This window comes from Phalacrocorax aristotelis, chromosome 7 (genome assembly GCF_949628215.1).
Source record: "Phalacrocorax aristotelis chromosome 7, bGulAri2.1, whole genome shotgun sequence".
Lineage (NCBI taxonomy): Eukaryota > Metazoa > Chordata > Aves > Suliformes > Phalacrocoracidae > Phalacrocorax > Phalacrocorax aristotelis.
The window spans coordinates 5,309,211-5,327,682 of NC_134282.1; the positions used below are offsets into that span (position 1 = coordinate 5,309,211).

The 18,472-nt window shown below is 46.0% G+C and overlaps 1 protein-coding gene across 14 annotated transcripts in view; it reads left to right on the forward strand.

The window, feature by feature from the left end:
* Window positions 1-18,472, forward strand: part of MECOM (MDS1 and EVI1 complex locus) — a 346,026-nt gene that overhangs the window by 301,472 nt on the left and 26,082 nt on the right. For 9 of the 14 annotated variants that reach the window (XM_075098527.1, XM_075098530.1, XM_075098538.1 and 6 more), the window contains 4 exons: window positions 6,417-6,519; window positions 8,774-8,990; window positions 12,092-12,239; window positions 13,224-13,380. In XM_075098527.1, the coding sequence (XP_074954628.1) occupies window positions 6,417-6,519; window positions 8,774-8,990; window positions 12,092-12,239; window positions 13,224-13,380 (625 nt within the window). The remainder of the gene's footprint in view (window positions 1-6,416; window positions 6,520-8,773; window positions 8,991-12,091; window positions 12,240-13,223; window positions 13,381-18,472) is intronic. The other 5 variants (XM_075098528.1, XM_075098531.1, XM_075098539.1 and 2 more) reach the window with 1 other exon arrangement.

An 18,472-nucleotide genomic window follows, 5' to 3' on the forward strand; every position in this document is an offset into this window, starting at 1 on the left:
TGGACGCTCAGCCACCTGCAAAAGTTGTGTATTTAAGGAATAGTTTTGAGGCTTGTTTGTCAGAGAGTGAAATGAAGGTTTTGGGTGTTGTGGGTCGGGAGGGCACACGGATGCTGAGCCCATACAGGGCCGTATTCTGCCATGATTCCTCCTATGAGTTGTTAGTTTATTAGGCGAATGAAGCTTAATCCAGCTCCCACAGAAAATCTGTCTCCGGTGGAGCGGGGTCGTGTCAGCTTAGGGCTGGTGGAACAAGGACCTCGTCAGTGGTGATTTTCCACTTATTGCAGTTAGAGCTGAGGCTGTGGGTGAAACTCCTGCCCGGTCTTTATGTCTGCCTGTGTTATCTGGGGCTTGATGTGCTGGTGGTGTTACCACTCTCGGCGTTGGCCTGTCCTGATGTGACCTAAAAGAAATTGTTTAGAACCCAAACCTGCAACTAGTTGTTGCCATTTCTGAAAAGTGATAAGCTTTTTATTGACGATTTGTGTTTAATAAAGCAGTAAGGCATATTGTCTCTCAGCAAAAATGCCTTTTTTCGTGATGAAAGCTGTCAAATCCTACTCATATGGTTGCCAGAAAGAGTATAGAGGATTATAGATGTCCACGGAGCCAGGACAAGGCTGCAGCTCACTTGACACTTTGTGTGGTTCACAAGTGAAGGTGGGATGCTAGAAGACAACTGCATGGTGAGGTCACCTCAGGAGAACGGATGGACACACAGAAGTTCAGGTCTGGTGTCGGTGGTCAGCAGGCCCTGAGCAGGAGATTTGGCAGGGCCGGAGCAGCTCGGCTCAATGTGCAGCCCCACACCTGGACCCGGGGCTTTCACGGAGGCTGAAATCCAGCTACAATGGAAGAAGACACGAGTATCACTGGGGAGGTGGCCTGCAGCCCCTGAGATGCCGAAGAGAGTGTCCTGCAGAGGGGCATCCTGCAGCTCGCTCCTCGCTTCGGGGGAGCAGGAGGCACCTTTTGCCTCAGAAGGTGCAAAAATGGGGATTCCTGGAGCCATTTCAGGAAGGCGTCCTCGCTCTGGCTCCTCCTGCTTGTTCTGCTTTGGCAGTTCGGGGTGTTTTGGAGATGAGGAAGGAAAGGGTTTGCAGTCCTGGTGCTGAGGCGCTGCGGTGCTCCCCCACCATCTCGGCAGGATCCTCCCCTCCCCGCCGGGCTCCCACCCGTGCCCCCGCAGCCGCTCGCACGCAGGCACTTGCTGAGTTTCGCCTGTGGATTTTTGCTGAAGTTTTCTTTGGGCCTGCTACAGCGCCGGGGAAGGACTCCTCTATGTTAGCCCTTGAAAAAACTCCAGTTCATTTCAATTTATCATTTGCCTGACCATGGCAAGAAGAACCTGGCTCGGGTTTCATCACACAGTTCTCCAGCTGCAGAAGTTGTTCATCACAGGAGCCAAAATTAAAGCTTTGCCGTTTGGACCTTTTTCTTTTTTTTTTTTTTTTTCCCCCTCAAATGCTTAATTACAGCTGGTTGTGAGGTTATGTATCCGTTCGTCCTTCTCATTTTTCGGGCGGGCATAAATCCTGGTTTTGTTCGAGCTCCTTGAACATAACGCTTATTATTAGTTTTGGACGTTTAATTTGTTTTGGTTTTCAGGCAAGTTCCACTCTTGCTCCGAAGCAGCCCGGAGGCGAATGCCAGTTGGCAGTGTGCACGCCGCCTCCCCAGGCGCTCGCTTTCCTGCCCCAGCTTGGGGCACGCTCTGCTCCGGTGCACCAGACCCTCCGAAGGTGGCTGGGAGACGGGACCGGTGCCTTGCTCGGGGTAGACATACCCGTGTCGTGTGGCGGAGGCCAGGAGCCCGTGAGGGGCTGGATGTTGGCGCGGAAGCAGCAGCGCAGGGCTCTGCGGGTGCTGGTGGGCTTCACCAGGCTTTCACTGGGGTGCGCTCCACCTTTGGGGTCTTCTGTTCCTTCCCACCATCCCATGCAGAGTGGGTCCTCCGCTCGGTCCTCCCGTTTGCACCAGTGTGAGGCAGGACAAAGTCAGTCGGTGCCTTCCTCCGGGGCGCTAGGTGTAAGTTCAGCGCATCGCCTGGGAGGTTAAAGTACAAACAGCACCAACTCTGAGCAGCATCGGTCGCCTGCGCTAAAATCTGAATTTCCCAGGCAGCACTGGGGCAAGTGCAACATTTTCCAAAGCTCTCGTATACGCAGGAATAAAGGGTTTGGTTGGATGCAATGGAATACAACTCCTCTTCAGGGCTGAGCGTGACAGATGCATACGCAACAGCTGGTGCCTTTGCTTGCACGCAGCGGCCAAAGTGTCAGTTTTTCCCCCCCAAACCGGCATCCTTTGGTTAAACCTTTCTGGGGGCTGAAGGGCACGCTGCACAGGAGCAGAGGGAGAGTTCAGACAGAGCCATGTGGGTCTCGCTGGGGCAGGCGGAATGGCCGGGACACTTCAAAGCGGGCGGCGGCGGCCAAGCGCGCGGCCCCGGCCCGAGCTCGCGGGGAGTGCGTTTTTGCTATTATTTCAATTATTACAACTTCCTGAATAGGTAGAAGGTCATTCATAATTCACGCTTCTGTCATCTTTACGCATGCCAAATGCAGTCTATTAAGCATAAATAAAATTTCAAGAGCCTGACCAGGAAAAGTAAACTGGGATTCATAACAATGAGGCCTTATTCATCCATTTAAAAGTAAATTGTGTGTGTTCCTTTTTTTCCCCCCTCCCCTTTCCCTTTATGGCTTTGCAGTTTGGGAGCTTTTATTTCTGCTCGGTAGCATAAATATATGACCTGCGGTGTAGGCAGGCACAGAGGACTGATGAGTTCGGCCTCCCCCAACTTCTCCCCACCTCAGACCCCCTGAACTTTGAAAGTGTTTCCAGATCTGGATCCGATTTTGCTCTTCCTATATAAACTGCAGTCACACACCGCTGATCCCAGGGCATGTGAAATGTGCATCTGGACTTTGCTTTTATCCCCCCCCGCCCCGCCTGGTTGTTCCTCTACTGTGCAGCAGCTCTTCCTATGCTTTGCGAGGCAGACTGGTGCGTGCTCGTGCGTCGCGAGCACAGGTTAACCTGAGAAAGTCAGGTAATGGAGTGGGCTTGGTAGGCTGAAGAGGCGACAGTCAGAAAATTAAAACCTTTCATTAATTACAGTAGAGCCAGGACCGTGTCCAAGAAATCTTCAAGCTTTGCAATTGAAAAGTCCATTTATTCTACATTAGCATTTCCTAATACAAAAAGTCCCGCCTGCGGTAGAGGTTGCTGTTGTTGCAAAACAAGGGCAGCCGGGAGGAGACCTGCAGGGCTGGGGGGTAATTGATGAGCTTTGCCGTCTGGGGGGCTTGCAGGACCCCCACGCCGTCTGCTGCCTAAAGACTCAGGCAATGTGGTTCATTTCCACAGTTAGCGTCTCACTTTTTCTCAGACAGGATAATTCCAGCAGGTTTTTGGTGGAAAGAGTGGGGAAAAAAGCCTTTCAAGAGAAGTAATAAGGGCAGCTATTAAAATCAGATTAAATTTACGTGTGTGATTATTTTGGTTTGAAGTTCAATATGTTTTATTTTAGATCCTCATTGGAACGTAGGCTAGTATAGAAACTGTTAGTGCAGGTGGGGGTTTTTTGTACACACAGAAATTTTTAAAACTATTTTTGATAATAATTAAAATAATACAATAATGATGATGATGATGATGATGTCAGAATGCCAGGGCAGGAAATCTGCCACTTGGACCTTGTTTTGGAGGGTGTTAGTTCTGAGATGCAAAGTAAAGAAACATCACACAACCTAAAACACGGAGTTTTTCTGGATATTCCATCTCGTCTCCCTGCTGAAGTACAGAGAGGCTGGCCAGCTAGTTTCTGATGGGTAGCTTAATCATCTTAATTTTCGAATACTAATGCCGGCAGGACAATTGGCTGCAGACCTTACGCCCTGGTTAGGGATTTATCCCACAGCTGCGAGAAAGATGCTGCGCGTACCAGGGCTTCCCAAAGAGAGGCGATGCACCCCAGCACGGCGCTTCGTGAACAAGACCCCCTTTATGCCCGCGTATGGTCCATGTGTCCTCACTTTGCGACGAGAGGTGAAAAGGTCTATCAAAATACCTCTGATGGGACGGCATGAGCAGAGGAGGAAAAATACCGGAGAAGGCTTCACTGTGGTTTTTGTTCGCTCCTTGCTGTGGATGCACTGCTGACCTCAGAAGAACAGCTGAGTTTACCCAACCATGAACAAAACCGGGAGCACCGAGGCAAGTCCTGGGCAGAGCTGTCCTGGGCAGAGCAGGAGCTTTGGCACAGGACAATTGGCTGCAGAGCTTACAGAGCTTTGGCACGGTCCCTCTGAGATGGTGGAGCTCCCACCCCAAGTGGGAGATGGGTGCTGTTGCAGCAGGGAGGACTGCAGAAGTCTCTCTGATCAGTGTGCAATGCCACATAGATATTATTTCTACCCAAAGCAAGCCAGCAACCAGTCTTACCTTCCACAGATCGAACTGCAGCTTCCCTTTCAGATGTGTGGAGGCCGTTACACTTCTGGAATCAGAAAGCCAGTTTTCAATACATTTGTCTTAATAAATGGAAAAACAAGTGTCGCTTAAAGCAAATATTCCCTGGATGCAGCGCTGGCATCAGATTTATTTGTGGGAGTTAAAAGCTGGCTTCACTTAAATGTGTTTCGGCCTTTGATCAAATGAGTTGCGTTGCCCCAGCCTCATCCCCAGCACGCCGAAGCCCACGCAGCAGCCCTGCGTCTTTCGGCACCCACGGCGTTATCGGCTCCGGAGGGGATTGTGGTACCAGGCATTCACCCAGCTGCGTGAGGAGATGCACGAGACCCTGCCATGGCTCTCTTGGCCCCTTGTGCCCTCCAGAATCCTTGGTGCAGTTCAAAATCCCCTCAGCAAGGGGTAAGGTGGCAAGCCCAAGCAGACCCAGGTGACGGTTCAACCAGGACGGCGTGGAAGAGGAGGGAGGTGCAGCCTGGGCAGATCAGGCTGCCTATAAACTCCTTCTCCTGGCTTTTATGGGGAAAATTGGCCATAAGCAGGGGGTTGTGGCACAGGTACCTTGTGCCCAATGTCTTCTCCCTGCGCTTCTGGCACCTGGAGAGGGGCGAGCACTGGGGCGGTGGGACGAGCTGGCCCCAGCAGGCTTCACCACCGCACCCCTGCACGCCTCCTCCAGAGCGGTTTTTGGGACAAGGAGAAGAAAAGAGAAAACAAATCTGAAGAAATGCATCTTAGTTATTTTTAGGTAATATCTGTGGTTAAAGGCTGCTTGTGCAGAAAGAAATGATTAGGCTATACGGCCACCTCCTGGAGGACATTGGTATGTGCTCGGCTGCTTGGGCCACCCGATGGGTGATGGTTCATGTGCGACTGGGCAAGGAAAACACCAGCGCATCTCTAGATGCCTGTACCTGTCTTGTGACAAACTCATCTGTTTGACTTTAAACAGCGGAGGTGATTTTCTGCTTTTCTCCCAATGCACTGAAATGAGTATTGAGAGTTAAGGGTTTGAGAGCGAAACCTTTAGAAATACATTAGTGCAAGAAAACACAAAGGCATCATTTTTTAGCATAGGAAACATAGCTGTCATGTGTTTTTGTTTAACAAGGCCTGAGGAAGTTACTAATATTTATTTGAGCTGCTTTGTGGAGCTTTTTAGTGCTCTTCACATTTCCTGCTGAGACAGAAAGCAGCCAGATGGATTTTGGGAATTTCCTTCCAGCAGAGCCTCGCGGTGCCGGCGCGTGCTTGCTCTGGGTGCACGGACCCAAGGGACTGTGGCCCCTTCGCCCCCCTGCAGCCTTCCCAGAGGCAGGAGCCTGATGTCACCTGTACAGGGCGACCAGGTGCCACCGGCCGGGGTCACCACCAGCACCTTTGGGCTGCTCATGGTGTTTCTTCATCCGGGACTGATTTTTGCTTTAATTCCCGAAGCTAAGGAATAACCAGGCGTGCTGCTTTGTATAAGCCTCTCACCTCACAGCTTTCTGGACTGCTTAGATGTTGAAATGGGGGGTGGATGCCTGTGGTTTAATGAGCAACACCTTCTCAGGTCTGCTTTAGTCCGTTTTCTCAGTGCAACAGGAGTTATCTCCCTTACACGGATCACTCAGGGATGCGTTTTATGGCTACTTAGTACATGGGTCTGGTATAACTAAGCATGCAAATTGCTGGTGATATTTGCAGTCATCACACAGCTCATTTTGCAGCAGAGGCTGTTGAAAGCAGTAATCCTTTTTACCCTCACAGAGCCCAAAGCACCAACGGCTTTGCAGCTGGAAGGAGCAGACCTGCCGTAGTCGAAGTCAGCACCTCTCCAGCAAACGGCAGCCAGCACCCACACGGTTTTGATCCTGTAATACTCACCGGCAGTGGTTTATGCCTCCTTGCCTGTTGTGGTAGTCACGTTGCTTTCTCTTTTTTTATTTTTGCAGATATTCTACAGAGTGGTAGCAGATATTGAACCAGGAGAGGAGCTCTTACTGTTCATGAAGAGTGAAGATTATTCACATGAAACAATGGCTCCGGACATTCACGGTTAGCCACTTCTTACTGTCTGACCTAGTAGAAAGTATCATTGAAATTAAGCAAAAAACTGGGGAGATTTCTCCTCTGTTGGAATCCTTTCGAAAGCTGGGGTGGCTGCACTGCAGCCAGGGAGGAGAGCTGGACCGTGGTTGTATTTGTCTATCTTCTGCCCTCCTGTTTCTCTGAAAGCTGTTCAGTGAATAAACTAGCCTAATGCTATCACAGCTCCTTCAGTCCCTCTGAAAGGTGAATGAAAAGCGATGCCAATGCTGGAATTGGGGTTCTCTGTTTATTTTCTTCATTACTCCATCACTCCAACCTGGTCCAGCCAGGAGTGTAGCTTCAGTCACGTTGCATGTGAACGCAGCTGAATGCCATTTCACTCAACGGTGCATTTTCTACCTGTTAATCTGGCGAGCTCTAGTTTGCGCGGTCAATATTTCTCAGCATTGCATCCCTGCAGCTCCTAATGTCGCTCAGGTTTTACCCTCAGTTACCTGAACCTCCCTGGCAGAAATAGGGGTCTGCAGATGTAACTGAGAGCAGTAGTAAGGCTTCAAGGTCGACATTTGATCATTTTGTGGGTATTGCAAAAGGAGAACAAGAGTCCATGTCCTTATCTCCAGGCTGTTCTGCTCCTGCAGAGCCTGTATGGACCCTGATTATAGCTTCTTTTTTGTCACTTAGCCAAACAGCTGTTATTCTGTCATCTCGAAAAGCGAAAAATCTCAGGTTGTTAATGTTGCTGTCACTTGTGAGAACATTTGAGCCATTCTTCCTCCTCGTGCTCATTCGTTACTCATCCAGCACACAGATTCTGGGTCTGAAACTGCTGAGCTGTCGCTCAGATTTGTCCCCCGCCACCAAAAGCTCTTTTTGCTCTGCTGCCCGTTGGGCAGTGGGTTATACGGCCACAGCAGGGACTGGGTGTAGGATATCTGCTTGATGCCGTTAGGTTGCGGTTTATGCCGATGTGGACATTTCACAAATTCTTGGGGGTTCAGGGACAGTACGCAGAGGTTTTCCCAGGGCAGGAGGCATCAAGGGCTGCACTTTCTTATAACTGCCTGTACATTTAGAGCAGTATCTTTTGTTCTCTTAGGAAAAAGGTGGAGACTATTCATTCATTCTAATTTGGGTTTGTGTTTGGTTCTTTTTTCCCATAGTGGTAGCTTTGTTTAGTTATTGCTAAAGAGGTCCCCCTTTTCAAGCATAGTGTTTTCCATGCCTAGTCCCTATGGTCAAGTAGCTATTGTATAAATGACACCAGAGGAAATCTCTGCAGTCAGATGCAGGAATATGTCCCACAGGGCTAATTTAGAAGCAGACTGAATCAAAGTGTTGCTCATGGACAGCGGACAACGGAGCACTATGATGCTTTCTCTGGATCAACTCAACAGTCAAGTAGCAACCAACTGCATACACTTGAGATTTCAGCCAGACGCCTCGGTTCCTTTCTGACTCAGAGCCCCCGCACATTTATATCTGCAGGGCAGGTAGCACTGGAACCAAACCAGGACATCCGGCTCCTTGTATGGACCATCAGTAGAAAATCTAGCAGAAAAAAAAAAATCATGGGATGCTCTTCTCTAATTTTGCTTTTTGGCATTTTCTTCAGCTAATCTATTATTCTGAAGGAATTACTAATTAATGGAATGCAGTATTCACCCCAAAGTGACCCTGTAGTGATCTCTACACTCGTTTTCGGTAAGAAACACATTGTGACCAATTTTACAGAATTTAAAGCAAGGTCCCCTGTCTTCATTACCCAAACTTCACATCTCTGGCTTACTTTGAACAGGGTTAGGTGCTGGAAAAGAGCTCTCATGGAAATTAAGAGACATTTAAAACTCTGTAAACACCCATTTGGCTGTTTTAGATGCTGATGTTTGTGTCTAAGGCTGTCTCCTTCATGCAGATATGCAGAGGCTGGCAGCCTCTGCTGGATATCCACCTTAGACCCTGTATATCCCCATTTAGGATAGTATATAAACATACTGACTTTTGTCCTAAGCCAGTGTTAGGGATCCCTATCAGATGCCACCCAGGAAGCTAACAGGTAGTATTGCACTGTCTTATATTGTAGAATTAAAGCATTATTATAAAGCTTTCTAAGGCATACGTGTTTCTTTTGAGGTTCTTCTCTTTTTCAGCGAATAGCTATTTATTTAATGACACTATCATGCAACTCTTGATGGGATGGTAGTTAAAAATGGCTGAAAACTGATGCGGTCTCCCTGTGCCCAACCCTTTTGTCTTCCAGAGGAGCGCCAGTATCGCTGTGAGGACTGCGACCAGCTCTTTGAGTCCAAGGCTGAGCTTGTAGACCACCAGAAGTTCCCCTGCAGCACACCTCACTCCGCCTTCTCCATGGTGGAGGACGACTTCCAGAAAAAGCTTGAGAATGAGAATGACCTTCGGGATGTGCATGAAATCCAGGAGTGTAAAGAGTGTGATCAAGTCTTCCCAGACTTACAAAGGTAGGAGCGGCTGCTTAAAATATGATTAAATGAGGCAGTGTTCGTAATGGCTTCAGTCAGATCATGCAGGGCATCGGCCAGAGCAGAATCCGATACCTTCATCTTCTATTCAAACCAAAGATGAAGATGAATAAGACTTCTGGTTGGTGTTTTATGGCATAGAAAGCAATGGAGTCTCAATAAATTAGCAATTTGGTCCTTGTACTGAAGTCCGTAGTGGGGAGCTTAAATGAAGAACTGGATCTTCTGGTATTTAAGTCTTCAGTTGGCATGAATTGGGCTGATTGTGGTGAAGTCAGAGGAGTGATTATAGTTCAGATCAGCTAAGGTCTGGGCTCCTTATTTTTAGTTAGAAATAACTTAGGACATCTCTGAGTGGTGTTCACTGACGTTGCCAATTTTATCTTTGCAAACAAGCTATGCTAGTTAGAGACTGGTTCTAGATGTCAGTATATACACGTCTATCTGTTAATATGCATAGAATGTAAATGGAATGTACAACTTCTGTATGCTGAAGATCATTTACGTACTTCCTGTCACTAGTTTTTGTGGCCTCTTAAAATACCATATTGTGGTGCAGATTATGGCAAATTTTGCAAATTACTGAAAGGTATTGAGAGTGCACAGGCGCTTCCGCAGAGCATACCTGGCAGATTCACATCTTAATGCTTTCAGGACAGGGGAAGGTTGACCTCAGCCAGTATTTGATAGTAATGATGAGACATCTCAGTAGCAAAACCCTGGGCCAGATCCTGCACTGCGATGAGGCAGTGCATTTCTTAGGAAGCGGGTTTATAACAGCAGCAGACCCGAGCTGGTATCTCTTGCTTTCAGCCAGAGTCTGTAGCGCAGCTCCCACAGTGTCTTCTTTCCTCTTCATGTTATGTGGGCCCAACCTCAGGAACTAGTAACTGCCCTGTTGGGTACAGCAGTGCATTTATTTGCATTGCTTAATAATCATATGCCCCTTAAATATTGACTTGTCCATTTAGAATATTTTGTGAGTTCATATTTTTCACAGAAACCTTTACTAGTCCATGATTCAGGGCGTTGTGGTGTCTGTTGGAGGTTAGCACGCAGAGTCGTGCGTGCCCAGGGTTAGCCCCTCTGAAAACTCCTGGATGCATCAGGTGCTGATTCTGCAAGATGGAGTCCCCTCTCCCAAAACACAGATGCTCCTTAGCTCCTGTTGGTGGAGCGGAGGTTGCTCGGCCTCATGCGGAGGGTCTCAGATCAGCATGTCGTATGACCCGAATCTCAACGCTTCTGTAAAGTTAATGACACCAAAATTAAAACATCATGTGCCGAGCATTGCTCTCCACATACTAGGTCAACCCTGCTGGGTGGGAATTTGTGCAGGCACGAGGTCTTATTCACCGGCCGATGTTGAGCAGTATGCGGCCCCGCGTGTCTAATTTTTAGTCTGAGTGATTGATTTGAAGGGGCTGATGTAGGTAGATCAAGTCGAAAGGGTTGCAGCAGCGCGGGTGAGGCAGGAGTCTGGACCGTAACGTTTTTCCACCCAGTTATTCGGTGTTAAATTCTTTTCTGCCTGCGAACCAGAGGATGATATCTAACATGTGGGAATCATTGAGGAAATGTAAATTTAGCTTAAAATATTAAACATTGAAGAGAAAGGGCAGAAAACAAAGAAGAAGTCATCATAAATAGATGGGCAGTACTGTGAGAAAGAGTGAAAAATGAGAGAGAATGCAGTCATTCTCTGAACTCTTGAATTATTGAAAGGCTAATACACCACAAAGACAGTTCACAGCAAAAAAGAACCAAAGTGTGCTATACCCAGGTTATATAAAACAAAGGGCCCGAACGAGCCATGCTTGAGGGTGTGTGAAATTAAATGGAGAAAGGGCTGAGCAGGAAGATGGAGGTCTGGGGGGCCCAGGGCTGCCCGGTGCTGACGGCAGATCACGGAGCCACAAGCTGCCGCCAGAGCCACGGACAAGAGTCTCTCTAGGTCCTATGGCAAATCTGTTTACCAGTGCATGAAGGAGAGTCAATTGCTATAGAAGTGTTAGGAGGGGAAACCGGAATTATTTTTCCCCTCCGAAGGAAGGAGTCTGAGAGGGATAGAAGTAGAGAGCGTCCAAAGGGTGAAAGCACTTCTATTACCTGTGCCTGAGAACGAAGGCTGCTGCTTGGGCTGCGCAGCCCAAACCAGACTGTAAACCTGGCAGGTTTTGTCCACTGATTCAGCAGAGATCAGTGGGAGCTTCACATGAGGAAGGACTGATCTGGTTTGGCATCCCAGGCTAAAGATCTCGGTTTCCAGTGGCTTTTCTGTGAATCCACTCTTACACAGTGATCTTTCCTCAAGCAATACTGTGAGTTAGGACTTTGTATGTGACCAAGCAATACAGGTTTTTAAAAAATACATTTGCTGCAGATTAATCAGGAATTCGCAAAATTCAGAGACAAAAATGAATTCAAAGATGTGCAGCAATAATTAGGTGGGGGACTAAATACTGTACTAATAGACCAAATGAATTACTGAGAAATGAATGAATAAACAGCTACGCAATTGAACACAGTTAACAATAGTTAAGTATAACTCCAGTTGTAGCGTACCGTATTTAGATGCTTCTTATGCTGATTTTGTCCTACGCCAGTGGAGTTATTCCTGATCTATTCCTGCTGTAAGAAAAATTGACTCCCATCAAAGGAGTGGAGTTCTGTCAGGTGGTGGCATCCAAGGTGTGTTTAGAGGGAAAGTCATAAGGTAGAAATAATTCAGACTGCAGGGAAGAATTACCAGAGTGAAATACTGAGAGGTGTATGAAATAATCTCCCTAGGGAGCAGTGGCAGCAGCATCTCCTGGAGCATTTGCAAGTGGCCTGGCAAAACATGAGAGGATGTGTTATTCTGGTGGGGAGGAGGGTGCTTTGCCTCCCGGCTGGGCAAGCAGAGTAATCAAAGGGCTTGGGTATGTCAGGACTGGGCCTTTGGGGCTCTTTAATTTTTATTTTTTTTTTTTGCTGTAGTTATGTGCTCTGCTGTCTCCTTCCTTTGCTGATCTGCAAACCTCTGATAAACCCGTGTGTGTGTGTGTGGACCTCACTGAGCCTTGTTCCTGTTTCCGCAGCCTGGAGAAGCACATGCTGTCACACAGCGAGGAGAGGGAGTACAAGTGCGACCAGTGCCCCAAAGCCTTTAACTGGAAGTCCAACTTGATACGTCACCAAATGTCGCACGACAGCGGGAAGCACTACGAGTGCGAAAACTGTGCCAAGGTACAGTGAATTTGTAGGCTGCCTGGCGCTTCTCGTGCCGCTGGATGCACGAGAGCGAGGAATTGGGGATGCCCAGGGCTGGGATGCAGGAGTGCGTAAGGCTTCTGCCGTGCGCCAGACGGTTTCTCAAGGGTTTGCACTTCTACTTTATAAATATGTTATTCTTCTACCCTCTTTGATTTGGAAAGTGGGGTCTGAACTGAGCGCTGGTGCAGAATGCTGAGGATCCCTGAGCTCGGGGCTCGGTGCCTTGCGAGGACTGGTGGGGTGTAAGAAACTCCAAGGAAATGCAGGGCCCCACCTGCAATATAAATCAAAATAAGAAATAGCGATGGTCCCCAGCTGTGCTAAGTGAGTGCAACTATCTCATCTCCAGAGCATCTCTATCACTTCCCAGCACCGGGTTTGCTGTGCAGATTCCTCGTGTAGCATGTGGCGCTCTGCATTGCTTTTTACGATTCCCAAAGCTTGGGCCTTTTGCATAAGGACTTCCTCATTTTTAAGTAGATTTGCTGCAATAACGGGAATTTTGTATTGAGCTGAGACTTGTAAGACACAACCAAGCCCTGAGCACCAGGGCTGTGTTGTGTACAGGATTTCTCACTGTCATGCACTCAGTTATTGATATAAAGTAGTTCTGTTGCAGTAATGCTTAGAGGTTTCAAGCAGCCGCATTTTGACTTGCTTTCTGTGAAGTCCCTGACCTCAGAAGCACAATTTCTAATGGCAGGGGCAAACATACCTGCTGCAGCAGCTGCGAAGGGGTTAACAGATCCACCAAATACTTGGCTGATCCTGGGGAACTGAGGCCCTGTCCTGCAAGCACAGCTCACATTGATGCCCATTAGCGAGGCTGTGATGCAGCCACAGTTTTTAATCTTAAATGCTCCCAAATAGCTCCAAGGTTTGAATTTTAAGAGACTCTTGTAATAACTGGCTTCTTCTGCAGTTAAGTTTCTTGGTTAATCAGTACTCATTTCCTAGCAGGTTTTCACGGACCCCAGCAACCTTCAGAGGCATATTCGTTCCCAGCATGTTGGGGCTCGTGCTCACGCTTGTCCAGAGTGCGGCAAAACCTTTGCCACTTCTTCAGGCCTCAAACAGCATAAACACATCCACAGCAGTGTCAAACCTTTTATATGTAAGTCTTTAACTAAACGTCTTTGGTTAAGTGTTATTTCTTTTGTCAAAAAGCAGCGTAACCTGGAAGCAGGAGGTTGTGTTGTGCTCCCTTTGAATTTCCCGCTGGCTTCATGGGAGCTGTGAGTTATGAAATGAGCGCTGGGTAATTTGCAGTCCAGTGCAAAGCGTTGTTTTCATCCAATTTTCCTTTTCAGGCAGATGCTGTATGCTGTATAAATGTACCTGTTGTCCCTGGGATATTTTGCCATGCACAGAGGCAAAGAGCGAGTGGGGAGTGAGATTTAGCAAGAAGGAGCCGTGCCAGGCTCGGCGGCTGCAGCCTCATTGCTTTGCACCGCGCCAAGCCGGCTGCTCTCCTTCCTGCTCCTCTGCACGAGCAGCAGCCCCCCGTGCCGTGCCCCGTGCTGGATGCGGCCCTGCTGCGCAGGGCAGCCGTAGCGCTGGCCCAGGGGAGGAGGCGGCAGTGCTGGGGTGCGCAGGGGAGGGGGGCAGCAGCTGCCACCGCGGTCGGGATGCACTGGGAATTAAGCAGAGCCAGCAAAGGCTGCTTTGCTTTAGGAGTTAATTTTGGGCCACAGTCTCCGCAGCAGATGCCGTGACTTTTGCTGGAGTTGGAAAGTAAACCTGAGAGGCAGTGGATTTCAGTCGGAGGGGCTTGCTTCCCTCCTTGAGGCTCCTTTGCATGGCCCGAAGTATTGAGTTGAGCTATTGGATCTTCACCAACAGCTGCTCCAGCAATAAAACTTGCCTTGTATGTGGGCCTGACTGTACTAGGCTGTAAATTGGATCCTCAAAGTCTCACGGGTTGTGTTTACTGCTGAGCCAGATCCTGCTAGGAAATGGGGAAGCTGGGTGCACGGGAATGTTGCAGGTTGCTTTCTCTCCCTTTCACCAGCCAAACAGAGGCAGAAAATATTTAAGAAAACTGTTCTTGGTAGCGCTAATCTCCACCGCAGTCTTTTCAGGCACCTGCTATAGCTTGAAAGGCACCTTGTGACCACCTCCCCTACTTGTCCACTAAACTTTGTAATCTTTTGCTGCTCTCAACAATAATTTACCAAAATATCAACGCCACACCTGGACGAAGTGGCGGCCGCACACAAATTCCTCAAGAGGAGTATTGGTGTGAGAGTCTCATCTGTGCAGAGTCTGAAAATCTGCCACTCGGTTAGATAATGCTTTTGGTTTGGGCTTCTTCAGTGAGAAAATGTATAACTAGATCCAATGATAAATATCACTAATCATTTTTAAACCTGATAAACAGGTTAAGTAATTACACTTAAGGATTATAATTATTAGAAAGCAGTAACTTCTGGCCAGGTAGGGACTCTTCAGACAGTCCTGTTGCAGCCAACGCCCTACATAAAAGTCTATAAGTGGCACCTGTCTTAAATGAAATAATCTCTCAAATGCTCTTTGTTACTATTTATTCTGATAAATCAAAACACCAGCCAGCATTCTTCATACGTACAGTGTGAGGGATGAAACCCCGTTGAGCAGCCTACGACTAACAGCCATGTAATTGCAGAACAAAAGGGTTTGGAGACCACATGTCTTTGTTGAGCAATGGAAGGGAGGTAGGGTCACCTAAAGGAGATATCTGTTTTCCACCAGAAGGCCACACACCATGATTTACTCGTACCGGTCTGTTTATGGCAACTGTCTCTTATTACAGTACACCGCCCAAGCTTGAGTGAAAACTCACCAACACTAAGGTAATTACTCACTGCCTTCGCAAAATCTCCAGCCTTTCCAAATAGAAACCACATGCCATAATAGACCGAACATATTCAAAATAGTACTTACAGTAATTTTTTTAATAAGTAGAAAATATGCAAACTTAACTGCTGGCTAATTTGGGGTCCAGAGACAATTGCGGTACAGAGTGTGTGTAGGCATGAGATGAAGTTTTGCAATTTGGGAGCCAGATTAGGAGTTTGTGTTAAACCTGGAGTCTCAGAGCAATAAAAGCTACAAGGAGGGAAGCTTCCCTTACAAGTTAGTTGCTTAGAAGTATGGCACTGAGATTTAAAGGGTGTAATAAGGTGTAATAGGAGAAATCAAAACCAGCTTCTGTTGCTTTGATACGTGGAAGCAATTAAAGTTGATAACCGTCCCCCATCTACTAAAGTTTAAGCAAAGCTTTGTTTGGAAATAGAAGTTGTGATGAAAAAAAGGTAGATCTTATAACACAAATTCACCTGAGGAGCCCTGGCTCCTGGGAATATCCACGGAGGTTGACGTAGTGCAGTCGATTTGCACACAGAACCTCCTCCAAAACCAGCGGGGCATTGGGTGTGCCCTTCATCGATGCCGTGTTACACACAGGCTTCAGGTGATGGTCCCCAAGAGTAAAACTGCTCTGGGGAGTAAGAACTTCAGACCTGGCCCCAAAATTTCTTTGCCAGCCCTGAGAGCCGATGGATTTAATAGACTGCCTGTTAAATGCAAGAGGCTCCTTGAGCAAGCAGCACCTCATTCATTAGTTTTAAATAACATCTGTGCAGATAGAAGATCAAAGAGGTAAAGTCCTCAGCACAACTGTTAATTGTTTGATTGCGATTATTATAATAAATATTTATGTATTTTAATGGTGTTGCCATTGTTGGTTTAATTTAGTTTTAAAACTGAGATAAAATATATTTAGTCAAATGATTAATTTGTATCTTCCTTCATAGTTTGTAAGGATGTCTCTCCATTGTGCGTACTTTTGCTTTTCTCTGGAGTAGAATATTCCTCTCAGTTCTGTTGACTTTTGGCTATATTGATGGAGAGTAATAATTCAATAATGTATCAATGTTTTTTAAGGGAGAACTTCCCAAACTTAGGATGACCAGATCTGTGCCAGTATAGCCCTTCTCACCCGCTTCCCACTCCAGCCTCCCTGAGTGAAGCGTTATGTTTAATACAGTCATGTGAATAAGAAGCAGGCCCTCAAAACTACCTGGCAGAAGATCAAAAGTTCACGAAACATGATTTGTTTTTAATTATACGTTAGCCTAGTCTTGTAAATGTATGCATCTGAGGGTTTTTTTGCTGGAAAAAATAGATATGGCCTGATGCTCTGCTGCTCTACGTTAGGCATAACACTGTCAGTGTTGATAGCGTTATCCTGCCTTAGACAAGGAGAGGAGTTGGCCCATAATATCCCAGATGAAGCTTGCACGAACCTATGGATGTGTCACTCAAATCACCATTTTGGTCAGTTTAATTTTGGTTTGTGTGATCAACCTGACGGGAGCAGTGGGAGCTTTTTGTGTAAGACCTCAACAGTGAAGGTAAGGGGCCTGATTCTGTACCGTGAAGTATGGAGGTGACTTTCCTGTGCCTGTGATTAGGTTAAAAATAGGAGAAAAGAGCGGAAAAATGAGACCTTCGTACTGCAACAAATAAAAAACGAATAGTTCTATTAAATAAAAAATACTTCTATATTAAATAGGCAAATAACGTATTTTTTAAAAAAGAAACAGAAAGTACTTAGAAAATCAAGTGATTTTAAGGAACCGGAATAATTCTTTTCTTTTCTTTTCTTTCTTTTCTTTTCTTTTCTTTTCTTTTCTTTTCTTTTCTTTTCTTTTCTTTTCTTTTCTTTTCTTTTCTTTTCTTTTCTTTTCTTTTCTTTTCTTTTCTTTTCTTTTCTTTTCTTTTCTTTTCTTTTCTTTTCTTTTCTTTTCTTTTCTTTTTTCTTTTCTTTTCTTTTCCTTTCCTTTCCTTTTCCTTTCCTTTTCTTTCTTTTCTTTTCTTTTCTTTTCTTTTCTTTTCTTTTCTTTTCTTTTCTTTTCTTTTCTTTTCTTTTCTTTTCTTTTCTTTTCTTTTCTTTTCTTTTCTTTTCTTTTCTTTTCTTTTCTTTTCTTTTCTTTTCTTTTCTTTTCTTTTCTTTTCTTTTCTTTTCTTTTTTCTTTTCTTTTCTTTTCCTTTCCTTTTCCTTTCCTTTTCTTTCTTTTCTTTTCTTTTCTTTTCTTTTCTTTTCTTTTCTTTTCTTTTCTTTTCTTTTCTTTTCTTTTCTTTTCTTTTCTTTTCTTTTCTTTTCTTTTCTTTTCTTTTCTTTTCTTTTCTTTTCTTTTTTCTTTTTTCTCTTCTCTTCTTCTTTTTTTTTCTTTTTCTCTCCTCTCCTCTCCTCTCCTCTTTCCTTCCTTTCACTTCCTTTCTTTTTTCCTTTTCTTTTTCCTTTTTTTCTTCTCTTTTCTCTCCTCTCTCTTCTCTTTGTCTCTTCTACTTTTCCCTCTTCCTTCTTGTCTCTCTTTTCACTTTCCTTTCTTTTACATCTTTTTTCTTCTTTATTTTTCATATTATTTTCCATTTTCTCTCTTTTCTTTCCCATCTCTCCTTGTGAATGAAGATTTCCAGCAGGAACAGTAACTGATACACAGCAACAAACATTCTTCCTGAATTACCGCATTGCAAATTTCCTGTGTTTGGGCCCAATTCTGCACTCTTTACCCCACGAATTGTCCCGGGGATGTCAACGGGACGTGAACAGGGAAAACGGGTGGATCAGGCAGGATCAGGCCCTCGAACAATAGGAGCATTGTTGCTGAGATATGAAGCAGCCTGCTGAAGAGGTAAACAGTTAAGAGATGACAACAAGTGGCCGAGTTTCTCAAGGGCAGAGATTTAGAGGAGCAGGAAGGTTAGCGCAGGCCCCGGTGCGAGTGGAAGTTAGAGGACGTGATTGCAGTTCATGGGAACCGAGAGTGCAGGATGGGATACATTCAATTCAGTTTCCTTTGCAGGCTTAAAATAGAGCCATTGTAAATTATGTCAGTCTGTCTCAAATCATGAAAATGATTGTTAAAAAGGCCTCAGAATACACAATGTGTATTGTTGTGTGGCTTTGATGTGTGAAAGATGAGAGCTTATGATATAACACAAATTAAATAAAAATAAAGTGGCCATATGCTTTTTCCTGGTTGGGAAAAAAAAAGGATTTATTACAGAGGGATAACACTGCTTACTGATAATGCTGCTGCCTTGTTTTTAAACAAGGCTGGAGCTGATCCTGCTAGAAGTGAGACAGTGCAGAGGTACGGGCAAATCTTAGCATAAGGAAAAGCACAAGACATAGCCCAGCCCTGGGACTTGCTCGATGC